Source organism: Limanda limanda, chromosome 6 (assembly GCF_963576545.1).
Source record: "Limanda limanda chromosome 6, fLimLim1.1, whole genome shotgun sequence".
Taxonomy (NCBI): domain Eukaryota; kingdom Metazoa; phylum Chordata; class Actinopteri; order Pleuronectiformes; family Pleuronectidae; genus Limanda; species Limanda limanda.
This window is the reverse complement of record NC_083641.1, coordinates 6050019-6070743: the sequence shown is the minus strand read 5'-3', so window position 1 is coordinate 6070743 and position 20725 is coordinate 6050019. Positions and strand designations below refer to the sequence as shown.

The 20725-nt window shown below is 43.9% G+C and overlaps 1 protein-coding gene and 1 pseudogene across 1 annotated transcript; both read left to right on the top strand.

Annotated features, from left to right (window-relative positions):
• Positions 1-20725, top strand: part of LOC133003652 (uncharacterized) — a 53260-nt pseudogene that overhangs the window by 28382 nt on the left and 4153 nt on the right.
• Positions 4535-17417, top strand: LOC133003464 (cytochrome P450 2J6-like). Its single transcript, XM_061073210.1, has 11 exons — positions 4535-4696; positions 5152-5314; positions 7450-7590; positions 7799-7959; positions 13069-13137; positions 13311-13421; positions 13756-13882; positions 14758-14843; positions 15492-15593; positions 16719-16860; positions 17100-17417. The coding sequence occupies exons 1-11, from the start codon at positions 4535-4537 to the stop codon at positions 17285-17287; spliced, it is 1452 nt and encodes a 483-aa protein (XP_060929193.1). The 3' UTR covers positions 17288-17417.

The window sequence follows — 20725 nt, the reverse complement described above, 5'->3', positions numbered from 1 at the left end:
GCAGACAGCGCGGCCAGCTGTGTTTCTTCCATCAGCGCTTCGGCAGCAAGGCGCGCCGCTGCGTTCCTCCGTGCGCGTTCGAGGCACCGGGAAACGGAAGAGCCGGCGCTCGGTAGCAGCCGTGGCCGCTGGCGATCAAGAGGAGCTGCTGTTCGTTCATGACTCCATATCAGGTAATCAGTTCCTGGTGGACTCCGGCTCGCAGAAGAGCCTTCTCCCTCCTGCAGCTACGGACCTCTCGGCCCGTGGCAGTGGTCCGCGTCTGACAGCGGCTAACGGCTCGGCTATAGAGACGTTTGGTACCAAGTCTGTGACTGTGTGTTTCAATGGACGTAAATTTCTGTGTGACTTTGTTGTAGCCTCCATTACGGTTCCTATTATCGGAGCAGATTTTCTGTGCACTAATGGGTTGTTAGTGGATGTAACTAATCGCAGGCTCATTGATGCTGTGTCTTTTGCGTCTTTTCCGTGTCAATCAGGGGGACCCGGGCCGTTAACACACGCTAATTTCGCGGCGTCAAAGGATGTCTTCCAGCGCTTACTGGCGGAATTTCCTTCGCTGACAATGCCAGCATTTTCTGCCGCGGTTACTAAACACGGCGTGGAACATTTCATTCCCACTGCGGGTTCGCCCGTTTTCGCACGTTCGCGTCGCCTCGACACCGTGAAGTTAGCCACCGCGAAGGAGGAGTTTGCTACCATGGAGCGTTTGGGGATCGTTAGGCGGTCCAACAGCACGTGGGCTTCGCCGCTCCACATGGTGCCCAAGGCGGACGGTTCTTGGCGGCCGTGCGGCGCATGTTCAGGATTTTTCGATTCGTCTGGCGGGCATGACAATTTTTTCTAAAATCGATTTGGTGCGAGGTTATCATCAGGTGCCTGTGCGGGCAGAGGACGTGCCCAAAACTGCTGTCATTACACCGTTTGGGCTTTTCGAGTTCCTGCGAATGCCGTTCGGCCTTAAAGGCGCAGCGCAGACGTTTCAGCGATTGATGGACTCGGTGCTACGTGACCTCGCGTTTGTTTTCGTCTATTTGGACGACATCTTGGTGGCCAGCCCGTCGGCTGATGAGCATTTGTCGCACCTTAGGCAGGTTTTCCAGCGCCTTGATGGGCATGGTCTCATTGTCAACACAGCCAAGTGCCAGTTTGGGCTGTCTGTCATAGACTTTTTGCACCGTCTGATATCACCTCTGACAGAGGCCCGCAGTTCATTTCGGATCTCTGGTCGGCGCTAGCAAAGTCTTTGGGCACACAGGTTCACCGTACCACTGCCTACCACCCCCAGGCTAACGGTTTGTGTGAACGTTTTCACCAGTCGCTTAAGGCGTCATTGCGGGCTGCGCTCTCAGATGCAAACTGGTTGGATCGGTTGCCGTGGGTGATGCTCGGGTTGCGCTCGGCTCCTAAGGCTGACCTGGATGCCTCGCCTGCAGAGTTGGTACTCGGTCAGCCGCTCCGCGTCCCAGGGGAGTTTCTGCCTCAGAGCTCGGCCCCCTTTCCGGCTCCTGTTGCGCGTCCTGCGTCACAGGCCGCTTGTGCACCGGTGCCCGTGCATCATTTTTTTCCTCGGTCTTTCGTGCCAACGGATCTCGCGACCGCTCGGTTTGTTTTCGTGCGTCACGATGCTCACCGGTTTCCCCTCCAGCCCCCGTATGACGGCCCGTTTAGAGTGTTAGAGGCGGGTTCTAAAAGTTTCATTCTGGACACGGGCGGGCGCAGGGAGCGTGTTTCGTTAGACAGCTCATCTGTTGGCCGGCGAAGAGGTGCTACCGGCCCGGGTTCCCCGTCGTGGTCGCCCCCCTTCTAAGACCCCTGTGTTGTTTTCTCCAGTTGTGCCTCCTGATCCTGTGCCTGTTGTAAATGATGTCCCTTCTGCTTGTTCCACCCCTGCGTTTGCGGACGGGGATCGGCGTAGCCGTTATGGTCGCCTCGTTAAACCCCCTGAGAGGTACTGACTTTTGTCCCATTTTATTTTTTTTCCTTCTGGGTGTTCGGGGGGGGGGGGCTGTGTGGCGTGCACTCATGGGTGTGTCCTCTCACCCAGTGGGTTGATGGGTAATGTTAGAGGCTGTAGCTATATATACTTCCCGTATGGGGAACATGTGCCAGTTCTTCCTGTCTACTGAATAAACGACAGTAAACAGTACCTGTCTCTGCTTTTCCTTGTCTTGCCACAACATCAGCATTTTGACCCGCTTGGTGTCACTTTATTTAGGTCTGTTACAGAGCTGCCAACTCTCACGCTTTCGCCGTGTGACACACGCTTTTGCATGATTTCACACGCACTCACGCCACACATCCAATTTCTCACGCCAAAAAAAAAAATCTGATTTTGGGCCGAGAAGCACGGCGCACCTCTCTCTCTCTCTCTCGCTCACTCGCGTGCCTGCTGCCTCGGGAGATGTGCAGGTCCGGGGGCATGTTTGCCGTCGGGGGGAGAGGATGGCAGCGCGAGACCCAAGCGTCCGGAGGTTGTTCGGGGTGCCTTGGCCGACCGGGGTCGAGCAGGCTGTACCGGTGATTATCCCTCCGCAGGTTCATCTTCAGAAACTATGTTACAGGTTTTACTTCCTCTAGAGCAGGGGTTTTCAACCGGGGGTCCGCGGCCCCCTGGTGGTCCGTGACGGCATTGCAGGGGGTCCGCGAAATTCGCTTTCTATCTTCCTTCTATCCACATGCACGCAAGCACACACACACACACGTAGGCACGCGCGTGCGTAGGCACATCAGTGGGCAATTATTAACAATATAGGTTAGGTTTCAGTTAAGAATTAGTTGAATACCATTGTAATCAAAATGTCAATCAACCTACCTTGGTCTATTCTTAAACACAGGTCTATTAATTAGGCTATATTGTGGTGCATAGACAGTCATTGAGGCACAACAATAGTTTTCTGTTTGTATGTTCAGCTCAAGTCTAGAAGGCCCTACAAGTCATGATCAGTTGAACATGAATCAGAATAAGTTCAGGTATTGCACATTTTTAGCATACCACCCAAAAATCCACTAGAATGCAGGAAATAACATCTACTTAAACCAAAATTTCCTGGGTGTGAACCTTCAGCTTTGTCTTTGCTTCACAGAATGTAACCAATGTTGTCCATCTCCAGTAGGCCGCCCCTATCAACAACTTTGGGCCCAACAAACCACCAGAATGAGTCATGGGTACAACGTCAAATTACTTCAATTCCCTGATAATTGAGCCAGCAACGTGTGTGGTTGCGTGCGCGGCAAAATTTTGGTCACCCCCGACAAACCCGAAAAGTTGGCAGCTCTGCTGTTAGTTGCCACCGTTCACTGTGTGTGGAGAAAGCCGGGAGCAGGAAGATAAGCAGGAAGATAAACACACGTGGACTTCCTCGCACATACGTAGGCTTCTCTAAGCTTGACTTCCGTTGCACCACCTACTGTTTGGCCGTGAATTGTTTTCAGACGTACAGTCGTCGGAAAAGCAAAAATGAAAAAGTGTTTGTCCGATCCGTCCGTCCGTGGCGCGTGAAGAGACGGACAATTCCCACTATAGTTCTACGTGTTGAAAACAATTCACCGCCAGAACAGTAGGTGGCGCAACGGAAGACAAGCTTGGAGAAGCCTACCTCACGAGTAGTCAGAAGAAGTCCACGCTGTTTATTTACTTACTCCCCACTTTCCTCACACACAGTGTAGGCTACGATGGCAACTAAATAAAATAAAGTGACACCCAGCAGGTCAAGATGCTGATGTAATCGTTTCTTAGCGCAGCGGTTCCCCGGTCTTGTTTGTGAACTGTGTTGCTAATCCCACAGCTTGAAGCTGCTTGAGGCTACATGTAGCTTGAAGCTACACGGAGCTAGCTAGCTTCCCCCTCACCTAGCTTCAACCCCAGCTTCCACACAGTCAGCAGGGACTCCCGATACTAACTACTACCCAGTGTTTGCTTCTAACCTGACGGTATTGTAGAAACAGTGTCATGATAGAAGTGGAATTAAAGTTGTGACAGTGGGTTTTTGCACTGTTACCACCGTACTGTAACGCTAGCGCCATTATGAAAGCTTGTTATAACCGTATGTGACTGTGCACACATGCCGTCAGTACTCTCACCAGCCACCGTCAGCCGGACAACTCCGCTGGCTTAACACACACGTCACATTAATCGTAAAATCATAGTTGTGTTTGGGTTTGTTGTGACACAGGGAAAGAAGCAGGAAGTTTGAGGTCCGGAAATGACGTCGTACAGAAATGATGTCGTTAGCGGACCAATGACAGCCAAGGGCTGTCCGTAGGCTATCCGAAATAAACACGGACAGTTAGAAAAATCAGAGGTGCACGAAAAGCTCTCCGAGGCGCTCGGAGAGGGCGTTCCACGGCGGATAGGGCGGTCCTATGTCCGTGTCCGTCAAAACAGAGTAGCATAAAGAAGCCTTTAGGCTTCTTGGTGTTGTTTACATTCGACTCTCATGCGAGGAAACAGAAGAGGAGTTGGAGGCAGAGTTCATAGACGATCTGTGTGCTCACAGCGAGTCCAGCAGCTCTCAGTGCAACCCGTGCCACCATGTTCGTTTCTATTATCCTCCTGGTCGTTTGCGTTGGGTTCATCATCCTTCAACTGAAATCCCGGAGGCCCAAGAACTTCCCACCAGGACCCCCTGCCCTGCCCGTCCTGGGGAACCTCTTACATCTGAACCTGGAGAATCCTCTGAAGGACTATGATAGGGTAAGAAAAACACTGAAATCAGTAACGCTGCTCTTTAATATCCCTTAAGTTGCTAAGTTTATTGCATAGTATTACTACTTAAGTGCTTTTCCTGCTGTATCAATATGAATAAATAATAATAATAAGCAATTTTTCTATTTTGTCTCAGAAAGTTACCAAAGTTAAAAGGTGCTTCACAAAATACGATTTATGACCAAAGATAACACATCATAGAAAAAACAGATTTTGGTCAATAATGCATTAAAACTAAACGGATAAAAGAACCAAATGGAAGCAATAAACCTCCTTGTCTCAAGTCTTTGTTGGAACCGTCTGTCGTCCTGTTTGTTATTTCTAACGTAGTCATTGTTGCTAGATTTAGCTGTTGCAATGTTTTTAAACTATTTGTTAGCATTGTTTTTGTGTGCTCTTTAAAAATGTCAATGATTTCGATCTGTCGTCTTGTTCTGTGGCAGCTGAGGAAGAAGTATGGAGACGTCTACAGCCTCTTCCTCGGCCCCAAGCCTGCGGTCTTCCTCAACGGGCAGAGTGCGATAAAGGAGGCTCTGGTGACCAAGGGGATTGATTTTGCTGGACGACCTGATGACCTGTTCGTGAGTGACCTCTCCCAGAGGAGAGGTGGGAAATGCATGATGGTCTATGATTGTTATTTGAGGCTCATCCCGATGTGATAGTGGATGTTAACACCAAAGATTTTTCCAATTGAATGTGGCGTCCATAAGGTCAGATTTAAAGGGACATTACAGTTCTCAGTTTATCTTGGACAGCTTCTGTGTTTCCACTGCAGTCAGTGTCTATATAGTGGGACTTCAGTTGTAAACTCTAAATTACTATGACATATCTGTTTCTTGTGAATCCACTACTTGATGTCTCAGGTTTGAAAGCACGTCTTGAGTCTACCTAAGAACACTAATAGACCAAAGTATAACCACTTAAAAAGTCTGTGAATATCAGTAGCAGGAATGATACACAATGCCCATTATGATAACTAAGCAAAGGGAAACTAGGCACACAAAATAAGATAGTTTCTCTTTTGTTAACAGCCTGGACAGTGCTAGAACAGAGAATAAATTATCACTGAACACAGTCTGGTTTTGCTGCCAAATTTCAGACTGAACAAGGAAATACATAATTGAAGACCAAAGTTTTTTTGAATGCTAAATTACATCTACAAAATACATCCAATTGAAAATCTTAAGGTGCAAATTTGGTTACAGTATTTTGGTGACTTTATTTTTAAGTTCATAAATTGTCAGTGTCTTGCTTGACGGCACTTCAACACTAACCAGGATTGCTCAACCCCGGAAAGTACCAACTATAAAATACAATTTCTAGAATTTCTTGGACTGCAAAGCAGCACTGAGTGGGCCCGAGCACATGCATTTTGAAGCGTTGCATGCGTTTTGCCTTCTGCTTGAAAAAAATAAATGTTGATCCCACCGCCCTCATCACCCAAACCAGTATTTACAGCTGCCTTTGTCAGCAGCTCCTCGTCGGTTTGTGAACCTTTTGTGTCTATTAGCTGTATTTTGTAACTGCCTGGATGTTTACCTGCCTGTATACTTGCCCACCAGCTTGACAACGCATCTACATGTAAGCCTGTTTATTTAGCATTAGACTATCTTCACTGAATGGGCCTGCGTTTGTGTTTGCATTTGTTTCCAGCAGGGTGACAATACACCTGTAGGGTATCTTGCCTGTAGGGACGGCAAAGTGAAGACACAACCCTGCTTGAAGTTGTACACATTAGCCAGTTTGTACAATATATATATAAAGACTCAACAGCTTCTCAGTTGTGTTGAGTCAGCACAAAGGGCAACTAAGGATTGGAATTAGCAATATATAGATATATAATATCTTTGCAAAAATTATATTGGCATTATAGTGAGTAGAAAACTGGGCCTGATTACACAGGGTTCCATTTGGCGAGGTCCATTAAAAAACCTGAATTGTGTGCGTGAACATGCAGTAGTCCACGACACTGTTTGTTTTTGGTTGTGTTGGCTGAAAGTTGTTTTTGCGTTTGCTTGGACGTGTAAGACGAAGCAGACACGGCAAACCAATGATAGTCTATTTGCCAACAGTTTTTGTTGAAACCAACTACTTCCAATATTTGCTTTAAGCAAAGTTAAACACTTGCTGCTTCGAGCTATGTATTAATGTGCAGGAAAGGGTAAATGAATGTGAATCGAAAAGGAATAACTTCAAAAAATCATGTAAAGTCACCTATTAACATTAATAAAAACCTAATAAAAACAATAATTGAGACAGAAGTTTGGTGGTGATAGGACAATGCACAGTGGAGTTATGACAACATTGTCTCCTTTGGCGAAGGATGAACCTTCGCCGTACCTCAATGTTTACACGGTTTGAGGTAAATGTCCCAATTCTGAGAGAAAGAGAGACGTCACCTTTGCAAGACATTCCTTTGATCTTCGACCACAGGAGTGGATTTGTTTGTTTACGGCTCAGCGTCAAAGGATTCATGGTCCATGTATGTCCACGTTGGCGTCCAACCTTCGCTGCTCAAGTAACGAGCCAGTTTTGAGAATGTAAAAAGTAGAAAGTACAGATATTTGTGCTCAAATGTAGCGAGTAAAAGTAAAAAGCTGTCAGGAAAATAAATACTCAAGTAAAGTAAAGATATGTGAAAAACCTACTTAAGTACAGTAACGAAGTATTTCTACTTCGTTACTTCCCACCACTGTGTTATAGCGACATCATTAGCCGCCCTGTGCTCTTCTCTGTCGTAGGCGTGTTTGGCCCCAGCTGGAGTTATCACCGTCGCTTCGCTCTGTCGACATTGAGGGACTTTGGTATGGGGAAGAATTCAATGGCGGACAGGATCCATGGAGAGCTTCAATACATTGTGGAGGCAATGGAAAAAAACGTTGGTGAGTTATCTGTTATTCTGTTCTGAGAGTTAAAACATGAAGCACTGTTCTCCCTCTTTGTAACTCTGACGAGTGGGTACAATCTCCTGTGTCAGTCGCAGCTGAACGAGATCTTCCATTTACGTCATCACTACAATCTGTTGTTTGTGTTTCTTGCTGTGGTGTTGTTCTTCTTTTTTAACACTGACTTTTGCATCATGTCTCACAGGCAAAAGCATGAATCCTGCAATTCTGGTTTACAACACGGCCTCCAACATCATATGCCAGGTTCTGTTTGGAATTCGCTTTGAGTACGACGACGAGTTCATCAAAGTGATTGTTCAGGTTTTTAGTGAAAACGGCAAGATAACAAACGGACCCTGGGCGATGGTGAGTTTGAGTGCTCTTTCTCTCTCTCTCTCTGTACACCTGAAGATTCCCAGTCACTCAGGTCATGGTATTCAATGGGAATCTCCACTAGTCCGAGGTGAAGAAGCTGTTTGGAACATAAACTGTAGACCAGTGGTCACCAAGCTTTTTGGTAAGATGGTAAGATGTCAGACAAGATTTTCACGGACCGGCCTTTAAGTGTGGCTACGGACCCTCACTACGGAGGCCCTCTGGTACGGCCTCTGGTGACATCGGAAGATTACTTTTAAATTTAACGAAATTAACGAATTGTTAATACCCGGCCTCAATTAATTATTGCATGGTAAGTTAGTTTGCCATCACAGCAGAAAACTCTGCATCGCACAGATATGATGTCGGAAATGACAACAGAGTTTTTAGTGCTCTTGTGGCGATCTCAGGGTATTCTGCCGTGACTTTAATTCAGAACAACGGCAGAGGTGTTTTCTCGTACATATTTTTAAGGCCGCCGTCATTAGCGATCTCCAGCAGCTGATCTTCTTCTTGCACAAACATGCTGGATTCACCTGGTTTGTTGACAAATGGGTCCGACAAATACCGTGTGGGTCTGTGTTCAGCGAAAAAGTCACGTGACAGAGACAAGCGTCTTGACATGCGTAAAGCATGAGTCATAACGAAGAGGATCCGGTCATTTTTATCGAAATAAAACGCCATTCAGAATCAGATAATAAATAAAACGGAAATAATGTAAGTTGTTTATTCTTTCTGTGCGGCCCGGTACCAAATGACCCATGGCCCGATACCGGTCCATGGCTCGGGGGTTGGGGACCACTGCTGTAGACAATGATGTACAACATGACAGCCAAAGGTCCCCTGGTGGCTGGTTGCAGTATAGGTCATGAACCCTGCTTTTGCCATGTAAGTGGATGGGACGTTGACCAAACCGCCCCCACCACCTGTCAGGCATGAGATTGTGTTTTCTAACTAAAATAACTTTACACTTGCAAGGAGTTATCTACAGCAGTACTTCTTCTCCCATTATAGAGAAATACACAAGATTTAAAATCCTCTGTTTCGAGTGTCGAAGCAGAATCTGCACATTTGGATTCAGATTTTAAACTAATGTTGTGCAATAATGTGTTACCTCTAATGCATTAAACGTGATACCATAAAATGGTGTGCCTTTCTTCATTCAATAAATATAAATTAAATATAAATATTAAAAATAATAATATTACATCATAACTTGAATTGATTCAAGTTACCTCGGGGCACCAGCCTTCAAAGGAAGGGAAAAGATGGCAATTTATTGATTAAGTCTCATAAAAGTACTAACAACAAATTTGGAACTCTGATTAACAATAAAATGAATAACTATAACCAAAATTACCATATAGATAGTTAGCTAAGTTGAAGGATATGGAGTTCTTGACAGTGTAGAAGTTGGCAAAATTCACTTATCAGAATCAGAATCAGAAGTATTTTATTGCCAAGTACGTTCACACATACAAGGAATTTGCTCTGGTAATTGGTGCAAACAATGAACATAGAACATAAAGATGCAATAAATTGAACATGCATGGAGAGCAATAAAAAATGGGAAACCAGTATATATTTACTCACTGTTTACTTCTTATTTACTCACTTTTTATCAATATTTATACAAATAACATTTATTTTGAGATAAACATTTCTGAATAAAAATATATAAAAAATATAAAATATAAAAAGTGAAGTAAAAAATAAATAGTCCTGCTTAGCCTAGTATAATTATTAAGCCCAGTTGTGTTACCCGTCCGTGGAAAGGGGAAAAAGGAAGTTGCTGTGCAGTTCGCAGTTCTGTGAAGTCTTCATGGCTGGTTGTGTGGTTTCTACCTTCGCGGTTCTGTTGAGCTGGTTAAAGTTTTCCTGCAGGCAGTGGTGGGAAGTAACAAAGTAGAAATACTTTGTTACTGTACTTAAGTAGATTTTTCACATATCTGTACTTTACTTGAGTATTTATTTTCCTGACGACTTTTAACTTTTACTCGCTACATTTGAGTACACATATCTGTACTTTATACTTCTTACATTCTCAAAACTGGCTCGTTACTTGAGCAGCGAAGGTTGGCGCAACGTGCACTTTTACACACGAAGCACCTCTCTCTCGCTCTCTCGCTCCTGCAGGAGCTCGGTTCAGTCTTTATTATTAGGGCCCGAGCACTGACAGGCACTGACAGACGTGAGGCCCTATTGAAATTGTAAGGATTATTATTCAGGCAAATGAATTTGGTTTTTGAGGGCCTTTATTAGGTGACTTTACATAATTTTTTGAAGGTATTCCTTTTTCGATTCACATTCGTTTTCCCTTTCCTGCTTCGTGTCAACATCTGCACATAAATACATAGCTTGAAGCAGCAAGTGGTTAACTTTTCTTAAAGAAATATTGGAAGTAGTTGGTTTAAACAAAAACTGTTGGCAAATAGACTATCATTGGATGGAAAAACAAACAACACAACCAATTATTTAAGCAAACTACTACTGCATATTCATGCACACAATTCAGGTTTTCTAACGGACCTCGCCAAATGGAACCCTGGGTTATCAGGCCCAGTTTTCCACTCACTATAAATATAATTTTTGCAAAGATATTAGATATCTATATATTGCCAATTCCAATCCTTAGTCGTCCTTTGTGCTGACTCAACACAACTTAGAAGCTGTTGAGTCTTTATATATGTATTGTACAAACTGGCTAATGTATACAACTTCAAGCAGGGTTGTGTCTTCACTTTGTCGTCCCTACAGGCAAGATACCCTACAGGTGTATTGTCACCCTGCTGGAAACAAATGCAAACACAAACGCAGGCCCATTCAGTGAAGATAGTCTAATGCTAAATAAACAGGCTTACATGTCGATGCGAGGACAAGCTCACACCTGACAAAGCTGGTGGGCAGGTATACAGGCAGGTAAACATCCAGGCAGTTACACAATACAGCTAATAGACACAAAAGGTTAATTTGGTCTATTAGTGGCAGGTCTATTAGTGTTCTTGGATAGAATCAAGAGGCACTTGTTTATTCTGTTGTATTGATTATTTGTTGTCTCTACAAGTTCAGATGCACTTGTCCAAGACTTTTTTAACCTCAGCATCTCAAGTTCAAAATTTGTAAAATTATGCATTATATATATAGTATTGTTATAATTTTTCAGTCAGTTGAAATAAATCCTGAACTGAAGAATTTTGGGTTGTTTTGTGTCTGTATAGGCCTACTATAAAAAGCACTTAGCATTTTTAATTTTGGTACTTGTACTTTTACTTTTATTACTTAAGTACATTTCAACATCAGATACTTTTGATCAGGGCCGGGTCTAGACAGGCATGTATGAGGGGGCAGCCACAAATCTTGAGGGGGCATTGTGCTTTATTATATTATTATTATTAGAGATGAGCCGGATACTCGGCTGAAACGAGTATCCGGTACGGATAAAGCACTTTTGCCGAGTACGATTATAATACGAGTAATCGGAGTCATTATCTGTGCTCGGACTGAATGAAAATGCTCACACAGCGTCACAGCGGTCCTCCCATTCACACACGGCTCTGCTCACTCACTCACAGAACAGCTCTCTGTCTCTCAGTCACTCAGGTTCAGTGCGCATCAGGACTGTTCCATAGGCTCAGTCAAGGAAGCAGAAATGATTCGTTCATTTCCCGACTGGGTCTTCGGGTACGAGTCTTTGGAAAAATTTTCACGAGACCTGCATTGGCTCAGTAGAGGAGCGCTGGAGATGCGAGGGACGTTCACTGTCTCCCGGAGAAATTAACACTCCGTGTTTCCAGCACAGAAAGACGCGAACCACATCCGTCCACAAGTCACAATGAATGGCCCCGTTATTTTCACTTTACATTCACACCTACTTTACAGTAAAGTAAACCTCTATTAAATACAGTACAACATGACAGTTTGTATGGTTTGAAATTGTCATTTATTATTACACTGGCATTTAATTATCACGGCAAACAATTACACTGCACTTAACTTTAAGTGTTAATGTAAAGTGAAAATAACAAAACCAGTCTGTATGACTTGCGAACGAATACAATTCACGTCTTTCCACACCAAAAACACAGAGTGCTCATCTCTCCGGGAGACAGCGAACGTCCCTCGCATCTCACTCACACACACACACACACACACACACACACACACCTGGTGTGGAAATAAATTTAATAAAAATAAAAAATCATAAAAAAAATTCAAAGTTTAAAAGAAAGTTATGTTGAACCAGCCCACTTCCGGGTTTAATCACACCCACTTCCGGGTTAGGCCCCGCCCACTCCGAGTACGGATACGGATAATTCATATGGCTAACAGATACAGATACAGATAATGCTGTACTCGCTCATCCCTAATTATTATTATCAAAATTGGGATTTAGTTTGAGGGGGCACAACATTTATTTGAGGGGGCCAGGCCCCCTCTTGCCCCTGCCTAGACCCGGCCCTGCTTTTGATACTTAAGTACATTTAATATGAGCAACTCTAAGACTTTTACTCAAGTCATTTTCTGACGGGTGACTTTAACTTTAACCGGAGTCACTTTCAAGTAAGATATCTGTACTTTTACTCAAGTATGGCTTTCAAGTACTTTATACACCACTGCCTGCAGGACATCGAGTCACTACTCGGAGTTTGGTAGAGCTTGAGTTGCGGTTTCCTTGGTGAGATGAGCTGGAAGCTGCACATTTTTTGCTCCTCTTGAAGAGTTGGATGCGAAGAGAAGATACCAGCTGGAGAAATCAGGCTTCTCCCTTCTGCGATTTAGGAAGAGAGGCTGGCAGCCTTCCACCCTCAGACGGATTGTAGAAAAGAGATAAAAGAGGCGGAGAACTTGCCTTATATTGGCCTGGGACCTCACAGTTCATGGGGTCCAGAGTGACCAATAGGAGTTGACCCTTGTGGCTTTTCACACCTCTGTGTGAAGTTGAGGAATCCTGGGAGACTGAGTTCCCTGTGCTCTGGCTTTGTCCATAACAAAGAACATGTGGTTTCATACTTTTGACTACCCATATAGGCCGAGGAGGCCTTTGTTTTCACAAAAACACTGTCCCAACACTAATGATTGTTCATTTTTTCATTTTTACAGATGTACGACTCTTTTCCACTGATTCGTTACCTGCCGCTGCCGTTCGTCAAGGCCTTTGAAAATGTTCAGGTGTGTTGACAGGGCCTTGAAAACATTTATAACACTGATGTGAACATTTAAAAAAGGGATATGAACATCAATCATGTATTTTTTTCTCTACCTACACATTTCTATACAGTCAGTGAACAATTTAAAATCCCAATGCTGAAGTGTACATACAACTTCCATCTTATATTTATCAGATGGCTATGAAATATATACGTCAATTCCTGGACGAGCACAAGAAAACCAGAGTTCCTGGAGATCCACGGGACTTTGTTGACTGCTATCTGGACGAACTGGACAAGGTGTGTGTCTTTGTGAACTAACATGTTATACTTGATTTAAATAAATGGTTTAATATTGAATTTTTTGATAACGCCTGGAACTTAAAGCAACACTATGTAATTATTAGAGAGCTACAGCGCCCTCTGCAGTCACATGTGGGTATTAATTCTGTTGGCTCCATGTCTCCATGATTAAGTGGTTTTCTTGCAGAGAATTAACAAAACCTATCAATTTGATGATGCACCAAAGAGGAAATATATTGCAATTTAGCTATTTGCTCATATAGTGAATCAGTCTTTGTGTGTGTGTGTGCTGGTTTATCTTTAAACAATCACTCTTCGTTTTTAGAGAGTCGGTGAGGATTCTCCATTTTCAGAGGAAGAACTCATTTCGAACTCCCTTGATCTTCACTTTGCTGGAACTGACACGACCTCCAACACCCTGCTCACTGCTTTCCTCTACCTCATGGCCTACCCACACGTACAAGGTTTGTCTACATGTGCCCATGTGAGGATTTACCTCTGTCATCACCAGTGTTGGGATGGATACTTTCAAAACGTATTCCGTTACAGAATACATGCCCAAAAATGTAATCTGTAACGTATGCCATTACATTTACTAATCTGAGTAACGTATTCTGAGTACTTGGATTACTTCCACATTGAATTGCATTTTTTAAGTGTAGGAATGCGGCATTGTTATAGTCAGTGGAGCAGCAGCAGTTTAAACTCTCTAACTGTAACATAATACAGTTACTCACAATTTGTATTCTAAATATGTAACGCCGGTACATGTATTCCGTTACTCCCCAACACTGGCTAGCGCGTGGACACAGCTATGTCTCCGAATATATATGTTTGGTGAGCATTGCTGAACAGTTCAGACACTCCCCAGCGTGTCACCCCAGGGGACATGGGAGAACTGCTTTCAACACATTGGGAATTCTAACTCTTTTCCTGGTGTTCTCTCAGATTATGATCTTAGCTTCATAGACTATATAATTTATGTACTCAAAGTACTGCTGTAAAACTCATTCCTTTCTAGTTTCTGGTTTCCCCCTCAAAACATTTTTTGGACTTTAGCCGACTTGAAACTTGCTTCTTGTAATATATATATTTTTTTTTTGGTCCTAAAAATGGGCTTGAAACAAAGACTACATTTAAGAGGGCTGCAAGCACTTGGAGTCTTTGAGCCACGGTAGTTTTTATAGCACTAAAGAGAAATGGTCACTTCATTCTGTGACTTCTCTTGTTTAATGTTGATGCACTACGTCCTTCAAATGTTGTGTTTTAAGATATACATTCTTTTGTATTCAATTTGATGAAATGTTATTTCTTTTAACATGAAGAATTTGTCTCTCAGAGCGTTGCCAGCAGGAGATAGACGAGGTGCTGGAAGGGAAGCATTCGGTCACGTATGTTGACAGACATAACATGCCATACATACAGGTATATGTTCAGACACATTTCTCTTGTGATGATTCATCAATAACGTTACTTCTATTTGACATATGGTTGTGGGTCAGAGGCACATTTCTTAAAGCAGGACACAGTCTGTTAATGGCACATGGTGTAAGATTCACTTTGACAAAACTTAGTATGTTTTTTTTTCAGGATATTTTTGACAGGTATTGTCGAGCCCGGTCCTTTCAGGACCAGACGGCGTGTTTGTTGATTTGAGGTTCAAGTGGGAAAGGCAAATAATTAGATAAGTCCAGTGTTTAAAAGTGCTTTCATTATCTCAAATCTCAAGATGAATTTCCTTCTCAGGCTTTCCCCAAGTTGCACTTTGCAGTCAGTTTAACACTCAAATGGTTACGCTCTGTGTTTGACCCTGTGACTGAGTCCAGAAGTTATACATTACTCCAGATGAAACAAACAGTTGTAATATTGTTAATTCTATAGACTATACAGCTAATATTGATTCACAGGGTATAAATGTAGGTAAAATATAGTAAAATATATTCATAAGATAGAGAACAAAACATAGATATCTCAACAGTATCCATAGTAAGCGTTTACTTTCTGTGTCGGATCCTCTGTCCCAAGTCAGACAAACTATAAAAACATGACGCTAAAATATTTGTTTCCATCCAGGCTATGATCCATGAAGTGCAGAGGATAGGCAACATTGGTCCACTCAGCATTATCCACTCAACGACCAAAGACACCGAGCTCATGGGATACTCCATTCCCAGGGTAAGTGGCATAAGACATGCAGGGTTCGTACGGTCATGGAAAACCTGGAAAAGTCATGGAATTTTAAAATGTGTTTTTCCAGGCCTGGAAAAGTCATGGAAAAAAATAATTTCCCAAAAGTTTTGGAAAAGTCATGGAAATTTGTTATATTCTTATTTTCATGTCGTTCGTTTTAGGGATGGGCATAAATACTCGACTATTGATTAATTGATCATTAAGAATTTCATTGATGACATGTTTTCATCGATAAACTATTGCATGTTCGCTATGTGGCAGGAGGTCGGAATATCCGAGTTGCCCTGAACGCAGCACAGCGTGTCTGTTAGCAGCTGGAGGAAGCAGCCCGGAGCTAAGCCTCTGCTGCTCGGCTTCATGACCGCACACGGACCCTCAGTCCACGCGGAGGGTAACCCGGACAGACCCGGGTCTGGGTGAGGGGTTCCGGGAGTGAGGGCGTTACAACATACCGGACTGAGAGGTCGAGAGCCGTCAGATCGAGCTAGCTCTCAGCGGCTAGCTGCTCTCTCAGTGTGGCTTAGGAGGACAGCAGCGCTTATTTACAAGTGTAACATTGAACGGATCCTGTTTAACTGCCACAAGAGTTGTTAATCTTGTAATAAAGATCTCAATGAGGAAACACGCTGTTTTTTCTATTTTCACTGCATTTTAATATAGGCTATAAATAGTGAATTTTAATATAAAAATATGAATGATTAATCGAAAAATCGATCGTTAATTCTTTCGACGATCGATTAAGACAATTTAATCGAATGCCCATCCCTAGTTCATTTACGCTGAGTTTTAAATAATTCATATATTTTTAAAGAAATATGCTCAAAATATAAGCAGGCATACTTTGGTTTGTGTCATTTAAGGTGTGCTGTATGCCTTGGAATTCTCATTGTTAGTTTGAATACTACATTTTGTCACTTTTTCGCGTATACACCGAGATTTCACGCAATGTTCGGTCATGGAAATTTGGTTTAAAGTCATGGAAAAGTCATGGAAAAGTCATGGAAATCCATTGGTCAAAATGTGTATGAACCCTGGACATGGTAAAAAAAAAACATACCATTACTTAGGACTTACAGTAAAAGTTTCAAATACTGTTGTTTATCGCCTCAGGGTACATTGGTCATCCCTAACCTGGGCTCAGCCCTGAGAGAGGAGGGACAATGGAAATTCCCTGATGAATTCAACCCAGAAAACTTCCTCAACGACAAGGGAGAGTTTTTCAAACCCGAGGCCTTCCTGCCTTTCTCTGCAGGTAAACACCAAACAAGCTGCTGTGTGTTTACCATTCTATCACATCAACAGACACTTAATATAATATTTAGCTAAATTGACAGTTAGCTAAATATCATGGATAAACAATTGAAAAGGAAAGTGTTGGCTAAAATAAAGTTCTTAGCGAATCCAACCACCCAAAAAGGAGATAGCGTGGTTTCATGACTGGGTCGGTAAGATCAAACTCTCAGGTCTTTTCTTTTATTTCTAATGTCTCAGGTCCTCTGAGGTGTCTGGGAGAGGGTCTGGCTCGTATGGAGCTCTTCCTCATCTTGGTGACACTGCTGAGGAAGTTTGAGTTTGTCTGGCCTCAGGACGCAGGAGAGCCAGACTTGACTCCGGTCTTCGGGATCACCCTGTCTCCCAAACCTTACTGCATGAATGTCCAGCTCAGGGCGACACAATAAGAAGGTCTTAAATCCAGTCAATATTATCTTAGCTACCTCACATTAGCTTTTAAATCAGATCCTTGTAGCTTGTCTATTTACAAAAATAACTCATTGTAAATATACTTTACAAATGTATAATTGCTAATTTTATGATGAATCCTACATCTTTATATGTAAGTGAACGATCGGATTGATAGGCTGGAAAATAATCTGAAATATTGAGACAAAATGTTTCTTTGTTATGTCTCTTATTCATGTTGATGGATGCATTTGAAACCCAATGGAAGAAAGAGAAATAAAAATTAGCTTGAAGGAAAAAAGTTTCAACTGAAGTGTGATCATCACAGAAAATGGGGCAGAATTAAGAGACAAATTCAAACTAAACACACAAAAAAAAACTTGAACTAGAGCTGTGCCTGGAAAAAGTTGTTCTGGCTTTCGAAACACAAAGAACTGGTTCGAGATCAGCCACTGGCTCCGAACTGGCCCTGGATCTGCCTTGGTGTAACATGTGAGTCACAGAATGAACTCACGCGTCAGCTCCTCATTCCAAAAACTAGAGGGCATACACAAATGATATAATATGTAAACTTTGTTCAAACACTCACCAGATTCATGTTCAGATTTTACAACCAGATGTATTTTTGACATCACAAATTACTTAAAAAATAACGGTTTAATTCAATGTACATGTTTTTTCGGCAGAACACACAGTTGGAGGTAGATATTATTATTGAGTCAAATCCAAAGACTCCAGAAGTTGAATATAAAGTACATGAATAAATGAAAGTTAAAAAAGTCTTGTGCATGAACAGGAAGCATACGGAAGCCTGAACCGTACATGGGTTCATACATTGTATTTCCTTTGTTATCTTTTGATAACAAACCTTTATTTACCAGAGAAAACGGGATAAATAACTTGCTATCACGACATGAGTCTATATATCATTACAGCAACTGTTGGATTAGGATTCCATGTCTGTTCAGGGCTTCTGTCCTTGCACGCCGATCCCCCTCTGGTTTATTATTCAAATTGTGTTCTATGAGAGCTTTACCATGGCGACACAAACAGACCCTCAAACACTGTCCCCGCTCGAACCTCTCTGGGATCAGTGCTTCATCAACACTGGAGTTATGTAACAGCTGGTGATAAAAGCACTTAACTTTGACTTTCCCTTACTGTGATTTCCTGCTTACTTAGCAGCAAATACTCAAGGAAGATTACGGGCGGCCGGGAGGGCCCGTCGCGCGACTCTCAGGGTCGGGGAGACCACGAGAGTTACGCCGTCTCGCGTTTTTTACGCGTGTGTCGTGCAGATATACAAAATGATACAAAAAAATGAGTTTCCTTATTCCTCTTGTGCATCTTGTTCTTGTTCTTGTTCTTGTTCTTGTTCTTGTTCTTGTTCTTGTTCTTGTTCTTGTTCTTGTTGTTCTTCTTCTTCGTTGGTGGAGGTGTAGTTGTGAAGACAGAGGAGGTGAAGGAAAGCGCGTTCAAACTTATTCAGGTTTCTGTATGTTTATTGTATGTTCATTGTTGTGTTGTGTTTGTGTACGTTTAGTCTAGTTTTTCTGTGTGTTTGCCGTGTCTGTGGCGGGGATGGCGTCCGCAGGGACGCCGCCGATGTCCCTGAGACATGGCGTCAGGCTGGTGCCTCAGCTCAGCTCCACGGTGGAGCAGGTGCTGCTGGCCGTGGGGGAGCAGGTGGGACATGAGAACATCTCCTACGCTTCCAGGATGAACAAGGCGCTGGTGATCTTTTTTAAAGATCCAGACTCGGTCACTAAGCTAATTGAGAGCGGTTTAACTTTAGAGGAGGAGTTCATTCAAGTGTTCCCGCTAGCGGTAGCTTCCACCCGGATCACCGTGTCCGGCGTCCCCCCGTTCATCCCCAATGAAGCTCTGGAGCGAGAGCTGAGGCGGTTCGGGAAGTTCGCGAGTGGTTTCCGCGCGGTGGGTCTGGGGTGCAGAGACACGAAGCTGAAGCACGTCCAGTCTCTGAGGAGACAAGCCTTCATGTTTCTGGATAACGAGTCGCAGACACTAGACGTGTCTTTCCGGGTTCGCTACGAGGAACAGTTCTATATGGTGTATGCGAGCTCGGGGAGCATGAAGTGTTTTCAGTGTGGAGAAGTGGGACACAAGAAAGTGACGTGCCCGAACGGGAGACTGGCGGGGGGGGGCCGCTGGAGCGGAAGGAGTGGAGGGCAGCGCCGGAGTGACTCGGCCTGCGTGGGGCCGGTCGGCCGGTGCTGCTGCGTCCTCTGCGGCTGCTGGTTCTGCTGCAGCGGGTCCGGGGGCTGCGGCTCCCGGTGCCGCGGATGCGGTTCCGGAGGCTGCGGCTCCCGGTGCCGCGGCTGTGGTTCCGGTAGCTGCGGCTCCCGGTGCCGCGGATGCGGTTCCGGTGGCTGCGGCGCCCGGTGCCGCGGATGCGGTTCCGGAGGCTGCGGCTCCCGGTGCCGCGGCTGTGGTTCCGGTGGCTGCGGCTCCCGGTGCCGCGGATGCGGTTCCGGTGGCTGCGGCGCCTGGTGCGGCGGATGCGGTTCCGGTGACGGTAGTGCCGGCGGCTGCGGAGAGGTCGAAGAAGGGATGTGAGAAACAGGTTGTAATAGAAAAGGTGGTTGTTGCCGAGCAACAACAGGAGATGCAGTGTGGTCCTGCACAGCAGGCAGAACCACAGGCTGAAGTAAACAACAGTCAGGTCAGTGAGATGGATGTGGAGGAAGATTACGAATCTGATAATGTGTCTATAGCTGACAGCGTCTCACTAAGCGCGGATTTATATTCATTAAAAGAGGTCAATGAGTTTCTGGATGAATCATTTGGCAAAGCAGTGGAGGTAGGGGAGTACTTCCCAGATATAAAAAAGTTCATTCAGACAGTCAGTACACTGCAGAAGGTGGTGGGAACGGATGTCTTGGATGAGAAAAGAAGATATAGGCTCAGGAAGCATGTCACTGTGGCTAAAAAAGGTCTACCATGTAACATACGATCCAAGAGAAGAAAAAGTTGTAAATAAAATGAACCATGACCATTCATCACTGGGTGTTTTCTTTCTGCTGTATATACCTGTTTGTCTTTTTAAGCTGTATTTTTTATCCTCTCATGGCATTACGGGTAGCCTCATTAAACATTAATGGGGGTAGAAGTGCTCAGAAAAGGTTTTTAGTATCAGAACTTTTTAAAGTAAAAAAGCTGGATGTCCTTTTTTTACAGGAGACTCACAGTGATTGCCTGAATGAGACAGACTGGGGAGTATGGTGGGGGGGGCAGCACATACTCAGCCATGGCTCTAACCTGAGCGCAGGAGTCGCTGTGTTATTTTCTCCCTCTTTAAACATGACAATTCTATCCAGCACAGAGAGCGTGGCAGGCAGGTTTCTGACTATAAGATTAGAAATACACAGTATTATTTTTAATTTAATCAACGTGTATGCACACAACCAAGGTCCTGA

Bases quoted from the DNA above. Each gene is read 5' to 3' on its own strand.
- LOC133003464 (XM_061073210.1), top strand. From the start codon at position 4,535: ATGTTCGTTTCTATTATCCTCCTGGTCGTTTGCGTTGGGTTCATCATC. The intron at 5,315-7,449 runs GTGGGAAATGCA...TCTCTGTCGTAG, and splicing joins TGACCTCTCCCAGAGGAGAG to GCGTGTTTGGCCCCAGCTGG. The intron at 13,138-13,310 runs GTGTGTTGACAG...TATATTTATCAG, and splicing joins AGGCCTTTGAAAATGTTCAG to ATGGCTATGAAATATATACG.